The 17,981-nt window shown below is 39.9% G+C and overlaps 1 protein-coding gene across 7 annotated transcripts in view; it reads left to right on the top strand.

The window, feature by feature from the left end:
• Positions 1-17,981, top strand: part of METTL8 (methyltransferase 8, tRNA N3-cytidine) — a 136,956-nt gene that overhangs the window by 9,015 nt on the left and 109,960 nt on the right. For 3 of the 7 annotated variants that reach the window (XR_010839130.1, XM_067026277.1, XM_067026278.1), the window contains exon 1: positions 8,675-8,723. The exons of 1 other annotated variant lie outside the window; for it this stretch is intronic. Coding sequence is in view for 5 of the 6 variants with exons in the window: in XM_067026277.1 (XP_066882378.1) it covers positions 8,721-8,723 (3 nt within the window). In the remaining variant the exon portion in view is untranslated. Of the gene's footprint in view, positions 1-8,674; positions 8,724-17,981 lie in introns of those variants that run through there. 3 more of the 7 variants (XM_067026274.1, XM_067026276.1, XM_067026275.1) reach the window with 1 other exon arrangement.

Here is a 17,981-nt window from a genome sequence, read left to right as displayed (position 1 = left end):
TCCTCCCTAAAGCCCATAACCCCAGTCTAATCATGAGAAAAACATCTGATGAATATTTACTGAGAGGCATTCTAAAGATAACTGATCAGTACTCCTCAAAACTGTCAAGGTCTTCAAAAACAAAGAAAGTTTGAGAAACTGTTAGAGCCAAAGAGGAGCCTCAGGAGACTTGATGGCAAAATGTAATGTGGTGTCCTGGATGGAACCCTGGAAGAGAGAAAGGACATTAGGGAAAAATGAAGAAAATCTGAATAAAGTATCGACTTAAGTTTATAATAATGTGTTAATATTGGCTTGTGAATAGTAACAAATACACTATACTAATGTAAGATTTTAATAATGAGGAAACTATGTCAGATATATGGGAATTCTTTGTACTATCTGCAACTTTTCTGTAAATCTAAAACTGTTCTGAAATTAAAAGTTTACTTTAAAAATGCTACAGGAATATGGTAGATACCACTGAATAGAGGCAGCATAGCTTTAGTGGTTAAGAAGATGAATTCAGGTTCCAGCCTGCCTGGGTTCAGATCTCAGCCTCACTACTTATTAGTGTGTGAACCTGGTTACCCTAAGTAACTAGAATTACTTAACCTCTATGTGCCTCAATTTACTTATCTGTTAAATGGGTTCTCGGGAGGACTAAATGACTTAATATATGTAAAGCACTTAAAGTAATGCCTGGCACATAGCCAGCACTATATAATTGTTTAAGTCTATTATTACAACTTTGCTTTGCTCTTTAGCTTTGGGGATCTCTGTGATTATAGCTGAATTTCAGTGACTTTCCTTCAGCATACTGAGTTTTAGCTTTTCACTGTGACAAAACAGTATTCATAATGTTTTGCTTATAAGGGAAAAATCATCAAGGTGGTAAACATTCAAGAGAAAGTAGGACCAGAACTTGAGGATTCCCAGCCCCAGTTTCCTGCTACATATATATAGTATTGACTGAGTGAATGCAGAAGCCATGAAACCTGACAGGATACTTTTTATGGGCCTAGACATGCCAACATAGAGATTCTGAAGTTAACTTTGGTTTTCGGTAGATTCCTTATTAAAATATCCACTTCCCTTGTTAAACTGATGTTCTTTTAGGACAAAGCACTGCCTGCAGTGCAAACCCCTCAGATTTATGGTTCAGCACCTAAAATTTTGGTGATATTTGAAACAAAATGGAATGAGTGTATTATAGAAACATGTTTTAGGCCTTTTACTTCTCTGCCTGGAATACATACCAACTCTTCAGAAAACCCCTTGTAGATCAGCAGCTCAGGTAGAATAGAGCTCTGAGAAGAACGTAGAATTTGGAGTCAGGAGACCTGCTTGGAGTGTGGGTTCTTGTAGCTGTGTGATCAAGGCCGCTCATTAACCCCTTTGAGCCTGAGCTTCCATCTGTAAAATGGTGATAACAGGAATGCTTGTCCTGCCTTCCTCCCTTGCTTACAGAATTGTTGTAAGGATTAGGTGTGAAAATGAATGTGAGACCTCTTTGTAAGTTGTAAAACCTATACAAGTATTATTTGTTATGATAATCTCAGGTTTTCAACCAGAGTAAAATTCTAATGGAGATTTATAGTCATATTAAGTGTTGCAGTCATCTATACACCTTTACTTACTTATTACGTAATAAACTGAAGTCATTTGAATTTAAGATGCTTTAGATGGTATATTTTCTCATAGGAAACACTCTGATGTTTTTCTTTGGTGTAACAAAGGAAGGCATTGTTTTAATCTGGAATTGTCTCTTTGAGGCAGCAGTTTCAGGAAATGTTTTCCAAACTCTTCACTGAAATTGGCTGTATAGAGAACACAAAAGTGTATTCCTGTCATTTAGGAGTTGTCTCCTACAGACACAGACCCTCTTGTCCTGGTGTGGAGCTGACCAGCAGAGGGTGCACAAGCTTTCCCAGCAGCTAGGCTGGGCAGACCTGACTGGTGCCATCTGTGTGTGCTGCCTGATGATTAACAAGTACTATAAATGAAAAGGTTCTAGCACATCGGAAACACAGTTACCAAATGGAAAGAGACAGCAGCCATAATGTCACACAGCAGTGTAGGAAGTACCTCCCTAGTTGGTGAATAGGAAGTTTCTGGATAACTGGAATTTGATATTCTAATGTGGGTTTATTTGTCTGTTTTCCACCTTCTCCTGCTACCCTGCTTTTTCCAATTTCTTTCTCTTTCCGGGTTTTTTACCCCACCTTCTCAGCATCTGCAATTGTCTGCCTCACCTGGTCTAACAAATTGGGGTCTTTTAAAAGTAGCCTATCCCTGGACTTCTTTGACCTTAAGGTATTTGGGTCCTGAATCCAGCCAACTACAACATTCTGTCTGGGTCCCACTAACCAAACTCTTACAAACTCCATGGCATCTTTTCCTCCATGGAAATGGGTGACCATCAGAAAATTTTGTAACCTTTTAGTGTTACTGTCACTACTGCCCGTATCATCTTTTTTTCCCCCTTCCTTCCCAAGTGTGGATAGTATATAGAATGTATATAGTTACTGGTTTTTAAAATATTTTTATATTTTCTGATTATAAAAGTAACTTGAGTTTTCTCGAAAAGAACATTTTGAGACACATTAAGAAGAAAATTTAAGGATCTCCTTGAGCCTTTCAGTCAAAGGGAACTACCATAAACTCTTCCAGACTTTCTCTATGCATACACATAGGTGTTGGTATGTGTATTAATTTTTTAAAATGAGATCACGCCATAGGTACTCTTTTGTACCTTTTTTACTCTACCTAATAAATCATGGACTTCTTTCCATATCAACAACTTTAGGTTTTTAGCAACATTTTAAGTAACTACATAATTTTCCTTTATATAGGTGTACAATAATTTAGTCAGTCCTCTAAAGATGAATATTTGGATTGTTTGCAGTTTTTCAGTATAATGATGTGACAAATCCTTAATATAGTCTTCTGATTATATTCTTAGGATATATTTCTAGAAATGGAATTTTCCATCAGAGTTCTTCTTTAAAAATGTTCATGTGTATTGCCAAAGTTCCCTCAGGAAAGGTCTCTTGGTACAATCTCCCTGGCAATGTGTGAGGATGCTTGTTCTTGCACACCACTGATCACAACATGTCACCTTTGCCAAAATGATGGTGAGTAACCCATTGCACCAATGGGTTACTCTATGTCACCCCAGAAAATTAATCTATGGCAGCAGTTCTCAAGTTTTTTGGTCTCAGGACCACTTGACACTCTGAAAAATTATAGAGGCCCCCAAGAGCTTTTGTGTATGTGGATCATAGTTATCATTATTTTCTGTATTAGAAATTAAACCTAAGAAAAAATTTAAATATTTAAGTCCTTTTAAAACAATAATAAACCTATTGCATATTAGTATGAATACCCTTTTTATTAAAAGTATTTTCCAAAAGAAAAAAATTAGAAGAGTAGCATGGTTTTACATTTTTGCATATCTCCTTAACGTATGGCCTAAAAGAAGATGGCTAGATTCTTATATTTGCTTTTGCACTGTCTATTATGATATGTTGTTCCGGTTGATATATATGAAGAAAATCTCATCTCACACAGATATATAAGTAGTTAGAAAGGAGCGGAGTACTTTAAAAGTGTATTCAGATGAGTGTGAAGAATCTCCTTTAATACTACACTAAATCCCAGGAAGTGGTAGCTGCTTTTTAAAATTAATTAATTAATTAATTAATTTATTTTTGGTTGCGTTGGGTCTTCGTTGCTGCGTGCGAGCTTCCTGTAGTTGCAGCGAGCTGGGGCTTCTCATTGTGGTGGCTTCTCCTGTCTTGGTTCGCGGGCTCTAGGCGCACGGGATTCAGTAGTTGTGGCACACAGGCTTAGTTGCTCCGCAGTGTGTGGGATCTTCCCAGACTAGGGCTCGAACCCATGTCCGCCTGCATGACAGGCGGATTCTTAACCGCTGCACCACCAGGGAAGTCCATGTGGTAGTTTCTTAAAGGTTAATTGCAATATAACATTTGAAATCATACCTGTGAACTTTTTCTACTGTTACATTAAAATCCATTGGTCTGTCTTGCACTTTGAGTGGATCTTTTACCCATGCATGATTTTGTGATATCATATGTTGGCCATCTGGAAAATATTGGTTCACTGAGTTGTGTAGGTCTTCCAAATGTTGACACATTATACAATATCAAAAATACTTTCTCATCAGAACAGTATTTAAGTGTCAGCAAGCTGTTAAGCTCACAGTGGTGGACACAGGTTTCCAAAATTCTAATTTTTGCTTGAAAGCTTGAATTTTATCAATGGCAACAAATGCTGTCAGTTGTTTTCTTGACAGGCTTACTTTGTTTTTGAGAAAATGCCAAAGTAAAAATGGGGTTCCATGAAAACAATCTTCATTGCTTCATCAAGGATATGCTTAAGTGAAACTGGTTTTTTTCTTTTTTTTCTTCAAATGCATGGTTGGTAAAGAAGGTGTGACCTGTAGTATAGTTTGGTGCCACTGCCTTGATTCAGACCAAGGTCCCAGCAATTTTATCCACCATTGCCTGTACACCATCAGTGCAAATGTCACCACAGTAAAAAAGACAAATAACAAGTTGATGGTATTATGAAAATAATTCCGACCTTTTGCAGACCCACTTAAAGTGTCTTGGGGGCCCCTAGGGATCTGTAGACCACACTTTGAGAACCTCAAAAGGTCTAAGGTAATCATAGGAACTCATTCTCTTACTAGAGACTGGTTTAGGAATAGTTTGTGACCCAATTCTGGCCAGTAAAATCTGAGAGCAAGTCTGTTGAGGAACTTGTGAAAAAGTTTCCTCATCACTAAAAAGAGACATAAGAAAGAGATGGTCCTTTTCCTGCTCTGGGTATTGCCATGCCAGTGTGACGCCTGGAACTGCTGCAGCTATTTTGTAATTAACAAAGCAAACCAGCCTTAGAATGAAGGTGATGCTATTTAGAGCAAGATGGAGAAATGGCATGAACCTGGGTCCTTGATGACATTATAGAACTGAAACCATACCTGGAACTTGCCCAACCTCTGGACTTAGTTCTGAGAGATAACATGCTCTGATTATTTGAGCCAGTTTGAATAGTGTCTTCTGTTACTTGCAGTCAGAAGCATCCCCAAAAGTTATTTATTATTAGTGTGATGAACAGTTTTAAGTGTTTAGTGGCCATTTGCATTTCTTTTGTGAATGCTTATTGATAGTATTAGCACATTTTCTACTGAGGTCATTTCTAATTATTTTCTAAACATTCCTTATATATTAATCATATTAACACATTGTAATATTTTGCATTTATTTCCATGAGTGTCTTTTATAGTGTATCATCCTGTACATTCCTATAGCAATCAATTAGTCTTTTTCTTTTATATTTTATGGCTTTGGTATCATGTTTAAAAGAGTCTTTTCTACCCCACTTTTTAGTAAGTATTCACCTATATTTTTTCTAAGCCTATAAAAAGTATTTTTACATTAAAAACTTTAATTCATCTGGAATTTATTTGGTGTTAGAGTAGGGATATAACTTTATTTTTTCTAAATAGGTAGCCCCTTTTCTTAATACACTTCTTTGAATAGGCCAGTCTTAACCTACTGATTTGAAATACTAGCTTTATTACAAATGGAATTCTTATATATAATTTGACTCGTTTCTGGACTTTCTATTCTGTTCTAGTGCTTTGACTGTATATCCTGGCACTATAGACATGGCCAGGATATATTTGCTTTCTAGAGTATTGTAATGTATGGAAGGGCAAGGACTACCCCAACCCTCCTTAACCCTACCCCACCACAATCAGCAGCACTCATTTCCCCTGCAGTATTTTCTTGGTACTTTCTGCATGTTTATTCTTCCAGATGAACTTTAAAATTATTTGTTCAAGTTCCCCAAAACCATTTTTGGAACTTTGATTGGAATTACTTTAATTTTGGTGAGAAGTTACATTTTTTTTAACAATATTGAATCTTCAGCTCCAGAAACCCGTGTACTGTCTTCCTATTTATTAAATTATCTTCCATGCTCCTCTGTAGAGTTGTATAGCTTTCTTAATATCAGTTCTGTACATTTCTGGCTAAATTTAGTCCTAGGTATTTCATATAATTTTTTGTTGTAATTGTAAGAGGGCTCTTTCCCCCTGTATATTTTCTATTTTTGTTACCAATATTAAAAAAAAACTTTAAAAAATCTAGCTCATATTTCCAGATAGTTTTGGCTTTTCAGAACAGAATAAGCACAAAGGATATTATCATTTGTGGCAGTACCGTGTGTACTATGTGCACTTGATTTATGAGGTATGACTGTTTGAGACTGTTTAAGGAAACAGAACGTACCAGAAGCTATATCTTAATGAATATGATCCTTCCAAGCTGGTTATATTGGGAATCTATACATTTATGGCAACACGAACAACTTACTCTAAAAGCAACAAAAGGTATATATCCTAAAGCAAAAAAATTGCCACCACTGAGGATATGAAAAAGAATCAGTTAGCTTGCTATGAGGACATTATCTGAAAATAATGTTTTCAAAGATGTTTTACTGTTATTGGAATAAATAGTAATCTCTTAAGGTGATTTATTTGAAAGGACAACACATTTTGATGTAAAGTTGTAATTTTTAGTTAAACAACATAACTTTATAGGCACACCTTATGTTATCAGGTGGCAGAGATGGCCGACAGGTTTTTTGTGTTTGCTATTGTTGTTTTAAAAGAATCATTTAATCAGATTGTTTTTTGTATTAAATAAGATTCCAGTTGCCCCAGGCATTATGGATTTGCAGTGTTTCAGTTGTTTGGGAAAATGGAATTTGCCAGTTTTCTAAGATCATCTAAAATAAACAAACAAATTTCTTTTCATCCACATTATGGATTTTGAAAGCATGTGTAGTCTAGCCTGGTATCTTAATCACCAATTAAAATGCTCCTGTGGAAAATGTGGTTCTGAGCTCTTAACAGCTGACTTACAGATGGTCTTAGAAATAAGACCTTTCAATCTATAGATTGAACATTACTATGGTTTCTCTACATATTGTGGTCCTTGGAAGTTAAGACTATAATTAACATTCTCAATTATTCTCAAGCAACTTGCTGTGGCATTATTATTCACGGGCTATTTGTTTTAATCATTCTTTTTTTTTTTTTTTTTTTTTTGCGGTACGCGGGCCTCTCACTGTTGCGGCCTCTGCCGTTGCGGAGCACAGGCTCCGGATGCACAGACTCAGCGGCCATGGCTCACGGGCCCAGGCGCTCCGTGGCATGTGGGATCTTCCCGGATCGGTGCACGAACCCGTGTCCCCTGCATCGGCAGGCGGACTCTCAACCACTGTGCTCCCAGGGAAGCCCTGTTTTAATCATTATTAAATGTATTGATATTTTAGTTTATTTAATTGTTTTTTTTTTTTTTTTTTTTTTTTTTTTTTTGCGGTACGCAGGCCTCTCACTGTTGTGGCCTCTCCCGTTGCGGAGCACAGGCTCCGGATGCGCAGGCTCAGCGGCCCAGCTGCTCCGCGGCATGTGGGATCCTCCCAGCCGGGGCACGAACCCGTGTCCCCCTGCATCGGCAGGCGGACTCTCAACCACTGCGCCACCAGGAAGCCCCAGTTTATTTAATTTTTGAATAAGTTTATTATATGTTAAGTAAAGAGTGCTTGTGTTTTTTTTTTCTTTGGGTGAGGAGTCTGACTCTAGGTCAGAATCGTATGTGTGATCTTTCAGGCCTGGCAGTTAGCAATTAAGACTTTTCCTGCAAGGCCTCATCGGGAGAAGCTGCCATCCGCACACCAGAATTGGTATACAGCCAGTGCACTGCAGTTTTCTGTAGGGATTCCAGTCAAGCCTTCCCACACCCCCCACCCCGCCCTGTCTCTCCCCATTCTGTGTCGCCATGCTTTTATGTATATCTGCATTCTGATAAAATGAATGCATATGTGGGGACCCACAAAATGGATGTCATGCCAGTGGCCTAGTCAAGGTCACATTTCTAAACCTTAGTCAGCCTGCCCTTATGGGAAACACCTGTCAAGGAAACCTAACATACTACAATCACAATCCCCTAACCTAATTTTAGCTAGCTCACCTTACCCTAGAAAACAGGACCTGCTAGCCTTATAAGGAAATCCCTGACCTCCTAGGCAATCATGCTGTTTCCACATTGCCTCTTCTAATGTACTATAAAACTTGCTCTTGCCCAAAATCCCCTGGGAAGAGTGTTCCACTGCTAGTTTTTTCATTTGACAATTCCTAGGCCAGATGCCTGCATTCAGAGGACTCCTTATTGGGGGCCTCTGCAGAGACCCTTTCTCCACTTTGGCTCAGTACCATTCCTCTCTTAGCTCTTCCCTTCTTTTTTTTTTTTGTGGTACGCAGGCCTCTCACCGTTGTGGCGTCTCCCGCTGCGGAGCACAGGCTCCAGACGTGCAGGCCCAGCGGCCATGGCTCACGGGCCCAGCCGCTCCACGGCATGCGGGATCCTCCCGGACTGGGGCACGAACCCGTGTGCCCTGCATCGGCAGGCGGACTCTCAACCCTGCGCCACCAGGGAAGCCCTTCTTCCCTTCTAACTAACCCCCCACGCTGAGCCGGTCCGTGCACCCACAAAAAAGCATTAGCCTCTTTTTCAGGGGTCTGGGGCAGTGAGACAGTTTCCCCCATCTTTGTTGCATCCACTGGATCCTTGCCTGGTGTCATTCCACAGGGGAAAATGGAACTGGGGAGCTGGTGCCTCTTTTTGCCTCTTGTTTACACTGTTATGGTAAGTAAAAGGCTTGATTGTTACTTTCAGTTTGCCTTTTTGTCCTAATGGGCCACCTCAATACCTGATTGCTCAATAGAGGGAATGGGGTTCCTAATTATTTGTGATTTTCTTTTTCCTTTTCAAGCTTTAAGGGGTGTCTTTTAGAAATGTTTCTGGAATTCACTGAATAATAGTTTTACTTTACATTTGTGAAACACTATGTCGTTTATAATGTTCTTTGTAAAAACTTTGTGACTTAGGAATTATCTCCATTTAAGAAATGAGCCTTAGGCAAAGTAAGTGACTTTCCCCAAAATCATGATTAATGGATTGGCAGTATCATGACTTAAACTTGAGGCTTATTCTGTTCTCAGTTCAGCAGTTTCTACTATACCACACCACTTCATTGGTAAATTAGTCTTTCACTTTCTGGGGAAGTTGGGACTACTTCAGGGCTGAATCATAAGCATAGCAGATCAAGTAGGAAGCTTGATCCTGTGGTATTCATGAAGCACTAGGGAAATTGTAAGGAGAGCCAGACTAACGGTAACAACAGTAATATCAACTAAAGTTTATTGAGCACTTATCATGCACCTAGCACTATGCTACATTATGCTAGATTGATCACCTTCTATAACCCTCCCATATTTTGCAGTAATCTTATTAGTCACATTTTATTGAGGAAATTGAGGTTAACAAAGTTAAGTATCGTGTTAGAGGTTATATGGTAGTAAGTAGCAGATCCTGGATTCAACTTAATCCAAACCCTTTGCCTCTTCACCTGAAATTGTTTTCCAGGGAGAATTGAGGTGAGTCTGCCCTACTTGGAGTATTTCTGCTGTTAAGGAAGAGTGGGAGAATAATTCTCTGGAACAGAATCTTCTAATACTGTATTTCTCAATGTTGAAACATATATAAACTTTCATTTAAAGGAAAAAAATTCTCAGACCCCTGAGTTGATATTTTACTATATTATTAACACAAATCTGGTTATAAGCTCCTTGTACATAGAGCTATTATTCAACTATAAATTCAAAATAAGCACAAGTACAACCACAAAGCCAATAAAATTCAAATTAACAACATTATAACGTGACTGCTGATGTTTTACCAAAACTAAATTGTAGCTCTCATTATAAACAAGGTACTGACCACCACCACACAGGTTTTTTGGACTTTATCCCGTCTGTACTATGTGTGCTATGTGTCTTCTCAATTCCCTCACCACTTTTCTCAACTCAAAATGCTGCAGAATCTTTTTACAGTGTGCTGTATACTCAGATGCATCATTTCTGTCTTATATCTGTGCTGCTTGTTGCAACAAGATCATAAATGCACATATAGGCACTGAAATCAAGTAGCAGTTATACATTTGCTCCTACTGAGTTTATTTTTTAGATTATCTTAATAAACATACAATTTAAAAAGTTGTCATAGTATCTTAGATGTGTCCAATGGGGGACTGTTCCTGAGGAGCAAAGGATGGAGATTTATTATAATGACCTGCTGAAGATTAAAATGACGTGGTAGTTGGGGGTCCATATTTCAGCTTTTTGTCCCTGCTAAAAAGTTTCTTTTTCCTAGGTGTTCATGGCGTTGTGGTTCTCCCACACTGTAAGCATCTCTCATTCAAATAGGATTTCCTTCTCCTTGTTACAGCATTACTGTTTTTGTTACTAGGTGACATAGGTTAAACTCAGAAGGCCTAATTACTAACCAGTACCTTCTGTCTGTCTTTCCTTCCCCTTGTTTCTGTTAAACCCAGACTTCAACCACATCAAGTCCATCAACCTTCCCCAATCCCTCCTTCTCCCCTCTCCTCTTTACTTTTAAATTTCTAGTCATTTGGGGCTTTTATGGTCATTTGTTATATTCTCCCTCAATTCCACATCCTAAATCACCGTTACTTTCTGTACTACAAGCCTAGACAGGCCTAATCTAGGTAAAACCACATATTTTCCCCTCAGACTGCCTGGTGGTAGAGGAAATCACATAACTGCTATATTATTTAGGTTACTTTTGGTTGGGGATAAGAGAAAAGTCAGACTGGCTTAAACAATTAAAGGAATATATTGGCTCAATAACTGAAAAAGCCAGACGTGGGACTGGCTTCAAAAGAAACTTAATCTAACTAATTAACAGTGGGACCTAACTTCTTTTTTATTTTCCCAATTTTCCTTCTTCACAGTTGGCTTCATCCTAAATGTGTACCGTGCCATCATCTTTAGGCCAGGTAGCTTCAAGATAGCTTTTGTCATGGACTGAATTGTGTCCCCTTCCCCCAAATTCATATGTTGAAGCCCCAGACCCCCCCCCATGTGACTATATTTGGATAAGGCCTTTATGGAGGAAATAAAAGTTAAGTGAGGTGATAAGGGTGGAGCCCTAATCCAATAGAACTGTGTCCTCATAAGAAGAGAAAGAGATACCCAAAATCTTTCTCTCCACAAGCATGCAAGTTGGAAGGCCATGTGAGGACACAGCAAGAAAGTAGCAAGAAGGACCTCACCAGAAACCAACCCTGATGCCACCTTGATCTTGGACTTCTAGCTTCCAGAACTGTGAGAAAATAAATTTCTACTGTTTAAGCCACCCAGGCCATGGTATTTTGTTAAGGCAACCTGAGCTGACTAATAACAGCTTTTAGTAGCTCCAGGGCTTCATGCTTCCTCTTTAATGTGTAACAGGTATGAGAAATCATCTTTGTCCCAAAACCTCTAGCACTAGACCTAAGAGATGCACTCTGTTGGCCAGATTTAGTCTGATGCTCACCTCTGAACCAGTCACGATGCCCACAGATTTGGAATGTACTGATTGGCTCAGTGTAGGTTATGCAGTCCTTCTCTGGCTTCAGCCAGGTTCACTGTGGCTTCTCTGCAAACTCACAGATCCCAAGTCCATGAGCTATTGGAAGTGGGGAGTGAGTACTCAGGAGACAGCTAATAAATGATCACTAATTTGAGTTGCAATTTCACGTGGGCCAATTATGTTGTTGACATTACTTTACTCAAATGTTGTTGGTTTCCTTTCTCATTTTTTTTTTTCCTGTTCCTTCTTTTCTCAAGTTCCCTACCTTGCAGCCTCTTACTTCACAAAGAAGAGAGCATTGGGAAAGGGCTCTCTTAACAATCTTCCCTTCCACTACAAACACACCTGTTCTCACTCATCAGAGGATGAGATTATTCTTGATGCCTTACATGGATAACATGTTTTCTGTGTACTTATTCCCCCTCCCTACCACCCACTTCTCGAAACTTGTTTGTCAACAATCCATCTCTTTCCGGTGTCTTCAGTCTATTTTGTTTCTGACACTGGGTTTTCTCTCATCCTACAAAGATACTTAGGATTCTTTGTATCTAAACAAATACTTCTTTGACCTAGGGAATCACTTAAGATAAGGCCCAAGTTCTGTTTTTTCTTCGCCACTACCTATCAGAGTCGTCTACATTTACTACCTCCCCTACCCCAGTGACCTAGTTATTCCTAAAGTCTGCATTCTGCCAACACAGCCAGGATTCAAATCACTTTGATAAAGGTCATCATTGATCTGTGCCTTCAAAACCAATTATTTATTTTTAGCTTCTCCTTTCTTAATGTTCTTTAGTATTTGATCACATAAACTGGTTCCTCTTCCTCTACCTGCCTCCTAAGTATTGTATTCCCTTGAGTTCTATCTGTCTCCTTTTTTTCTTGATCATGACTTCACCCACCAACCTGTAGACCAGTGACTTGTCTCTGAAATCTATATCTCTAATGCCTACTAATTACCTGAACTCATATCCAACTATCTTTTGGGGATATTCATTTGAATGTATTGTGGGATCTTTAAAATTTGTCATGTGCAAACTGACGTTTTTCTCTTCCCTTCCCTATCCACATCCCACCATTATCCACCTTTTATGAACTCTGTCGTGAATAGTGTCATGATCTACCCAGTTACCCAGGCCAGAAATCTTGGCTCATATTTGACTTCATCCTGCTTTCACAGCTAGCCATTTCAAAAAATCTATTGGTTCACCTTCTAAAGTGTGTCTTGACTTTACCCCTTCTTTGATTCTCATGCCACTATCTTTGGCTCTCATGATCTGTGACAAATTCTTCTTGAGTGTAGCCCTCATCTAATCAATTCTATATAGGAGTGGTTCTCAGTCATTGATGTGCACCAGGATCATATGTGAAGATTTAAGAAGCTGTAGATGCCCCAGTCCCAGAGCTTTGATTTTTACTGTTCTCGTTTAGGGTGCAGTGATTGGCAGGATAAGACCATCATAACAATCTTTATAAAATACAATCTGATCATGTTGTTTACCTGTTTAGAACTCATCAGTTGTTGACAGTGTCTATAAGAAAATATTCAAACTGCTTAATTTGGTATACATAAAGATTCCTCATTATCTGGCCCCTGCCTAATTTTCCGGCCTTATAATCACTTCTCCACTCCAACCTCCATCTGTCCCTCACATTGTAGGCTCTAAGCATATAAAATTACTTAAAAAAAATAAACGTTTAATTTTAGAACAGTTTTAGATTTACAGAGAAATTGTGAGGATAGTATAGATAGTTACCATATACTCCATACCAGATTCCCTTATTATTAACATCTTACATTAGTATCTATATTTGTCACAATTATTGAACCAATAATGATATGTTATTGTTAACCAAAGTCCATAGTTTATTCAGATTAAAAAATTATTTTTCACCTAATATCATTTTTCTGTCACAGGATCCCATCCAAGATACACTACATTCAGTTGTCGTGTCTCTTTAGGCTCGTCTTGGCTCTGACAGTTTCTTGGATTTAACTTGTTTTCGATGACCTTGACAGTTTGGGGGAATACTGGTCAGGTATTTTGAAGAATGTTTCTCAGTTGGGATTTGTCTGATGTTCTTCTCATGATTAGACTGGAGTTATGGGTTTGGGGGAGGAAGAAGAATGCAGAGGCAAAGTGCCATTGTCATCATATCATATAAAGAATATATACTATCAACCTGACTTACCATTGTTGATGTTAACCTTGATCACCTGACTGAGGTAGTGTTTGTCAAGTTTCTCCACTGCAGAGTCTCCCCCACATCCCATACTGTACTGTTTAGAAGGAAGTAACTATGCGCAGCCCACATTTAAGGAATGAGGAGTTATGTTCCACCTCCTTGAGGGTGGAGTGTCTACATAAATTATTTGGAAGTCTTCTGCATGAGAGATTTGTCCCGTCTCCCCCATTTATTTATTTATTCAATCAACCATTTTTATCAATATGAACACATGGATATTTATTTTATATTTTGGGTTATAAGCCGAAATTATTTTGTGGTTCAGAGTATCAGTATTTCAGCTTTGGCCATTGGGAGTGCTTTCAGTTGGCGTATGTGTCCCTTTGACATATCCTTATCATTGTGGGTTGTTTTTTTGTTTTTGTTTGAGCAGTTCCTTACTTTCTGGCCTCATGCTACAGGCTCATTTTATATATCCCCTGCCCCAATCCTAGCATCAGCTATTTTTCCACTCCTTTTATTAGAGAATGGTATTAGAAACCAAGATGGTCCCTGGTGTGCTTGTTGCTACAGGGGGGTATGTTTGCCTCTCAACTAACAGAATAAAGAAAATATATGTGTGTATGCTAACCTATGTATATACACACATCTATAATTCTGTATGTAACATCTGTATTTATATTAAGCTAAATATGAGTTCATACTGATGACTCCAATTCTAATTCATTACCATATGAATTATTCTAGCCTTCTCCCCTCACTTATCTATAACCTTCCACTCCTGGTGAGAAACCTGATTCCCACCATCTGCTTCTTAATTGTTCAATTCCAGTGTATTTGTATAGTGACTCCAGAATTGTTAACCCTTTATCAACTAAAGCACAGTGCTTATTACCATTCTTACTGCCCTTCGTCTTACAGACACTACTCATTTCCAAAGCTACTTAGCATCTTTCTTCAAATTACTTTTGCTTCCCTGAATATACCATATGTTTTCACACTTCTTTGTCTTTATTTGTGCTAGTCCCTCTGTCTGGGGTGCCTTAGCTTTTACCCTTATCTCCTTGCAATATTGCCACTCACTCTTCTAGACCCAGCACAGATGTTGCCTTCACCAGGAAGCTTTCCTTAGCCACAACCAAGAGACTTAATCACTCATGCCTCTGTACTTTTGTGTGTGTGTGTGTGTGTGTGGTACGCGGGCCTCTCACTGTTGTGGCCTCTCCCGTTGCAGAGCACAGGCTCCGGACACTCAGGCTCAGCGGCCACGGCTCACGGGCCCAGCCGCTCAGCGGCATATGGGATCTTCCCGGACTGGGGCACGAACCCATGTTCCCTGCATCGGCAGGCAGATTCTCAACCACTGCGCCACCAGGGAAGCCCGCCTCTGTACTTTAATAGCACTTTATGCCCACCTCTATTACACATTTATCAGGACTCTGTTTGCATCTCATTCTTCTTCACTTGGTGGTAAGGTTCTTTTTTTTTTTTTTTTTTTTTTTTAATTTCTTTCTTTCTTTCTGGCTGCATTGGGTCTTTGTTGCTGTATGTGGGCTTTCTCTAGTTGCAGCGAGCAGGGGCTACTCTTCGTTGCAGTGCGCGGGCTTCTTGTTGCGGTGACTTCTCTTACTGCAGAGCACGGGCTGTAGGCGCGCAAGCTTCAGTAGTTGTGGCACATGGGCTCAGTAGTTGTGGCTCGCAGGCTCTAGAGCACAGGCTCAGTAGTTGTGGCTCACAGGCTTAGTTGTTCCACAGTATGTGGGATCTTCGTGGACCAGCGCTTGAACGGGTGTCCCCTGCATTGGCAGGCAGATTCTTAACCACTGCGTCACCAGGGAAGCCCTGGTGACAAGGTTCTTGAGGGCAGGAACCAAGTAGATTTGTCCCTGGATTCCTAGGACTCAATAGTAATGGATGTTATGTTAGAATCCTCTTGGGTAAAAATTACAGAAAACCTAATAGTGGCTAAAATATATAAGGATTTATTTTTCTCATCTAGCAGGAAGTCCAGAGGAAAGTGGTAACTATCATTGGTTTACCTGTTCAATGATACTATCAAGAACCAGGCCCTTTCCCTTCCCTGTACACAGCATCACTTTCCTTTATTCAGGGAAGAGGCAGAGTGAGGGTGTCAGCAAGCCATCCTCCAGGCCCTTTGCCTTCTGTATGGAGGCAAAGACTTTTGCCCTTTAACAGACTTTTGTCATCTAGAACATGGTCACATGGCTCCTCCAACTGCAAGAGAAGATGGGAAGGTGTATTTTTAGGAATGCTAATCTTTTCAATAAGACCAAGATGTTGGAATTAAGCTCCAAGTAATCACAAGGCCACAAGGAGGTCAGGAATCTGTTTCCTATGGGATAAAAGGCCTGAGGGTAGACAGAAGACCAGGCCAAGAAGACTCTTTAAGACAAGAGGAGAAAAGGCTTGATCCCAGTGGAAGCAACATCTGTTATTGGTAGAAAGCACAAGTGTACCTAATGAGGAATCTAACATACTCTGACCACCCACTCTATATTCCTAGCATTCTGTATTGCTCCCTGGAAATTTTCAACTTGTCTGTTTTCATGTGGAAATTGTATCATTCTTGTGAATTTTATTTTCCATTCTTTGGCTTTTCTGTGTCATACCTCCTGTGATGTAACAGTCAGAATTTTACCTGATAGACCATGGTGCAGTTTGCCTTGATTTTTTGCAAGTTATAACTAATTGTAGTTCTTTAAAACAGAATTTAATTACACAGTTCCATAATTTCTGCCTACCTAAATCCCACATTCTTTTGAAATTATGGAAATACATTCATTTGGATGCTTTTATTCATTAATGTTATATTTCGAGTTTTTTTTAAATTATTTTTATTTTTGGCTGCATTGGCTCTTTGTTGCTGCATGTGGGCTTTCTCTAGTTGTGACGAGCGGAGGCTACTCTTCATTGCGGTGCATGGACTTCTCATTGCGGTGGCTTCTCTTGTTGCAGAGCACAGGCTCTAGGTGCGCAGGCTTCAGTAGTTGTGGCATGTGGGCTCAGTAGTTGTGGCTCACAGGCTCTAGAGCACAGGCTCAGTAGTTGTGGTGCACAGGCTTAGTTGCGCCACGGCTTGTGGGATCTTCCCGGACCAGGGCTCAAACCCGTGTCCCCTGCATTGACAGGCAGATTCCTTTTTAAAAAAAATTAATTAATTAATTAATTTATTTATTTATTTATTTATTTATGGCTGTGTTGGGTCTTTGTTGCTGCTCACCGACTTTCTCTAGTTGCAGAGAGCGGGGGCTACTCTTCATTGCAGTGTGCGGGCTTCTCATTGCAGTGGTTTTTCTTGTTGCGGAGCACGGGCTCTAGGCACACAGGCTTCAGTATCTATGGCATGTGGGCTCAGTAGCTGTGGCACGCGGGCTCTAGAGCACAGGCTCAGTAGTTGTGGCGCACGGGCTTACTTGCTCCATGGTGTGTGGGATCTTCCTGGAACAGGGATTGAACCCGTGTCCCCTGCATAGGCAGGCATATTCTTAACCACTGTGCCACCAGGGAAGTCCCCAAGGTTTTTTTTTGTTTGTTTGTTTGTTTTAAAGATTTTTTAAAAATTTATTTAATTTATTTATTTTTGGCTGTGTTGGGTCTTCGCTGCTACGCATGGGCTTTCTCTAGTTGTGGCGAGTGGGGGCCACTCTTCGTTGAGGTGTGCAGGCTTCTCATTGCCGTAGCTTCTCTTGTTGCGGAGCACGGGCTCTAGGCACGCACGGGCTTCAGTAGTTGTGGCACATGGGCTCAGTAGTTGTGGCTCACGGGCTCTAGAGTACAGGCTCAGTAGTTGTGGCTCATGGGCTTAGTTGCTCCGCGGCATGTGGGATCTTCCCAGACCAGGGTCCGAACCTGTGTCCCCTGCATTGGCAGGCGGATTCCTAACCACTGTGCCACCAGGGAAGCCCCTCCAAGGTTTTTATATATAACATTCACTTATGAGTTGAATTCTTTATAATATTCCATTTTGTGCCAGGACAGCCTTATTGATACATTAGTCCAAACATGACTGGGTAAATCCTAAATACAGGTGCAAGCATCTTCTGCCATCTATGGTACCTAGGGTTAGAGCCATTTGCAATGAATCAGAAAGCAGAAGTCTCATTAAGTGTAGAACTCCATTAACTTCATTCATGTGAGTTTTTTACTAGACTTTGTAAGGACTGGTAACACATAAAGTATGCATGTGACTTAATACCTTTTCTCAGCCCACCAAATCTGATTACTATTTCCAGAAGTTACTGTAGTGCGCACAAATGTGAA

This window comes from Kogia breviceps, chromosome 2 (genome assembly GCF_026419965.1).
Source record: "Kogia breviceps isolate mKogBre1 chromosome 2, mKogBre1 haplotype 1, whole genome shotgun sequence".
NCBI lineage: Eukaryota > Metazoa > Chordata > Mammalia > Artiodactyla > Physeteridae > Kogia > Kogia breviceps.
Note: the sequence above shows the minus strand (reverse complement) of the source record. Positions and strands in the feature narration are given on the sequence as shown.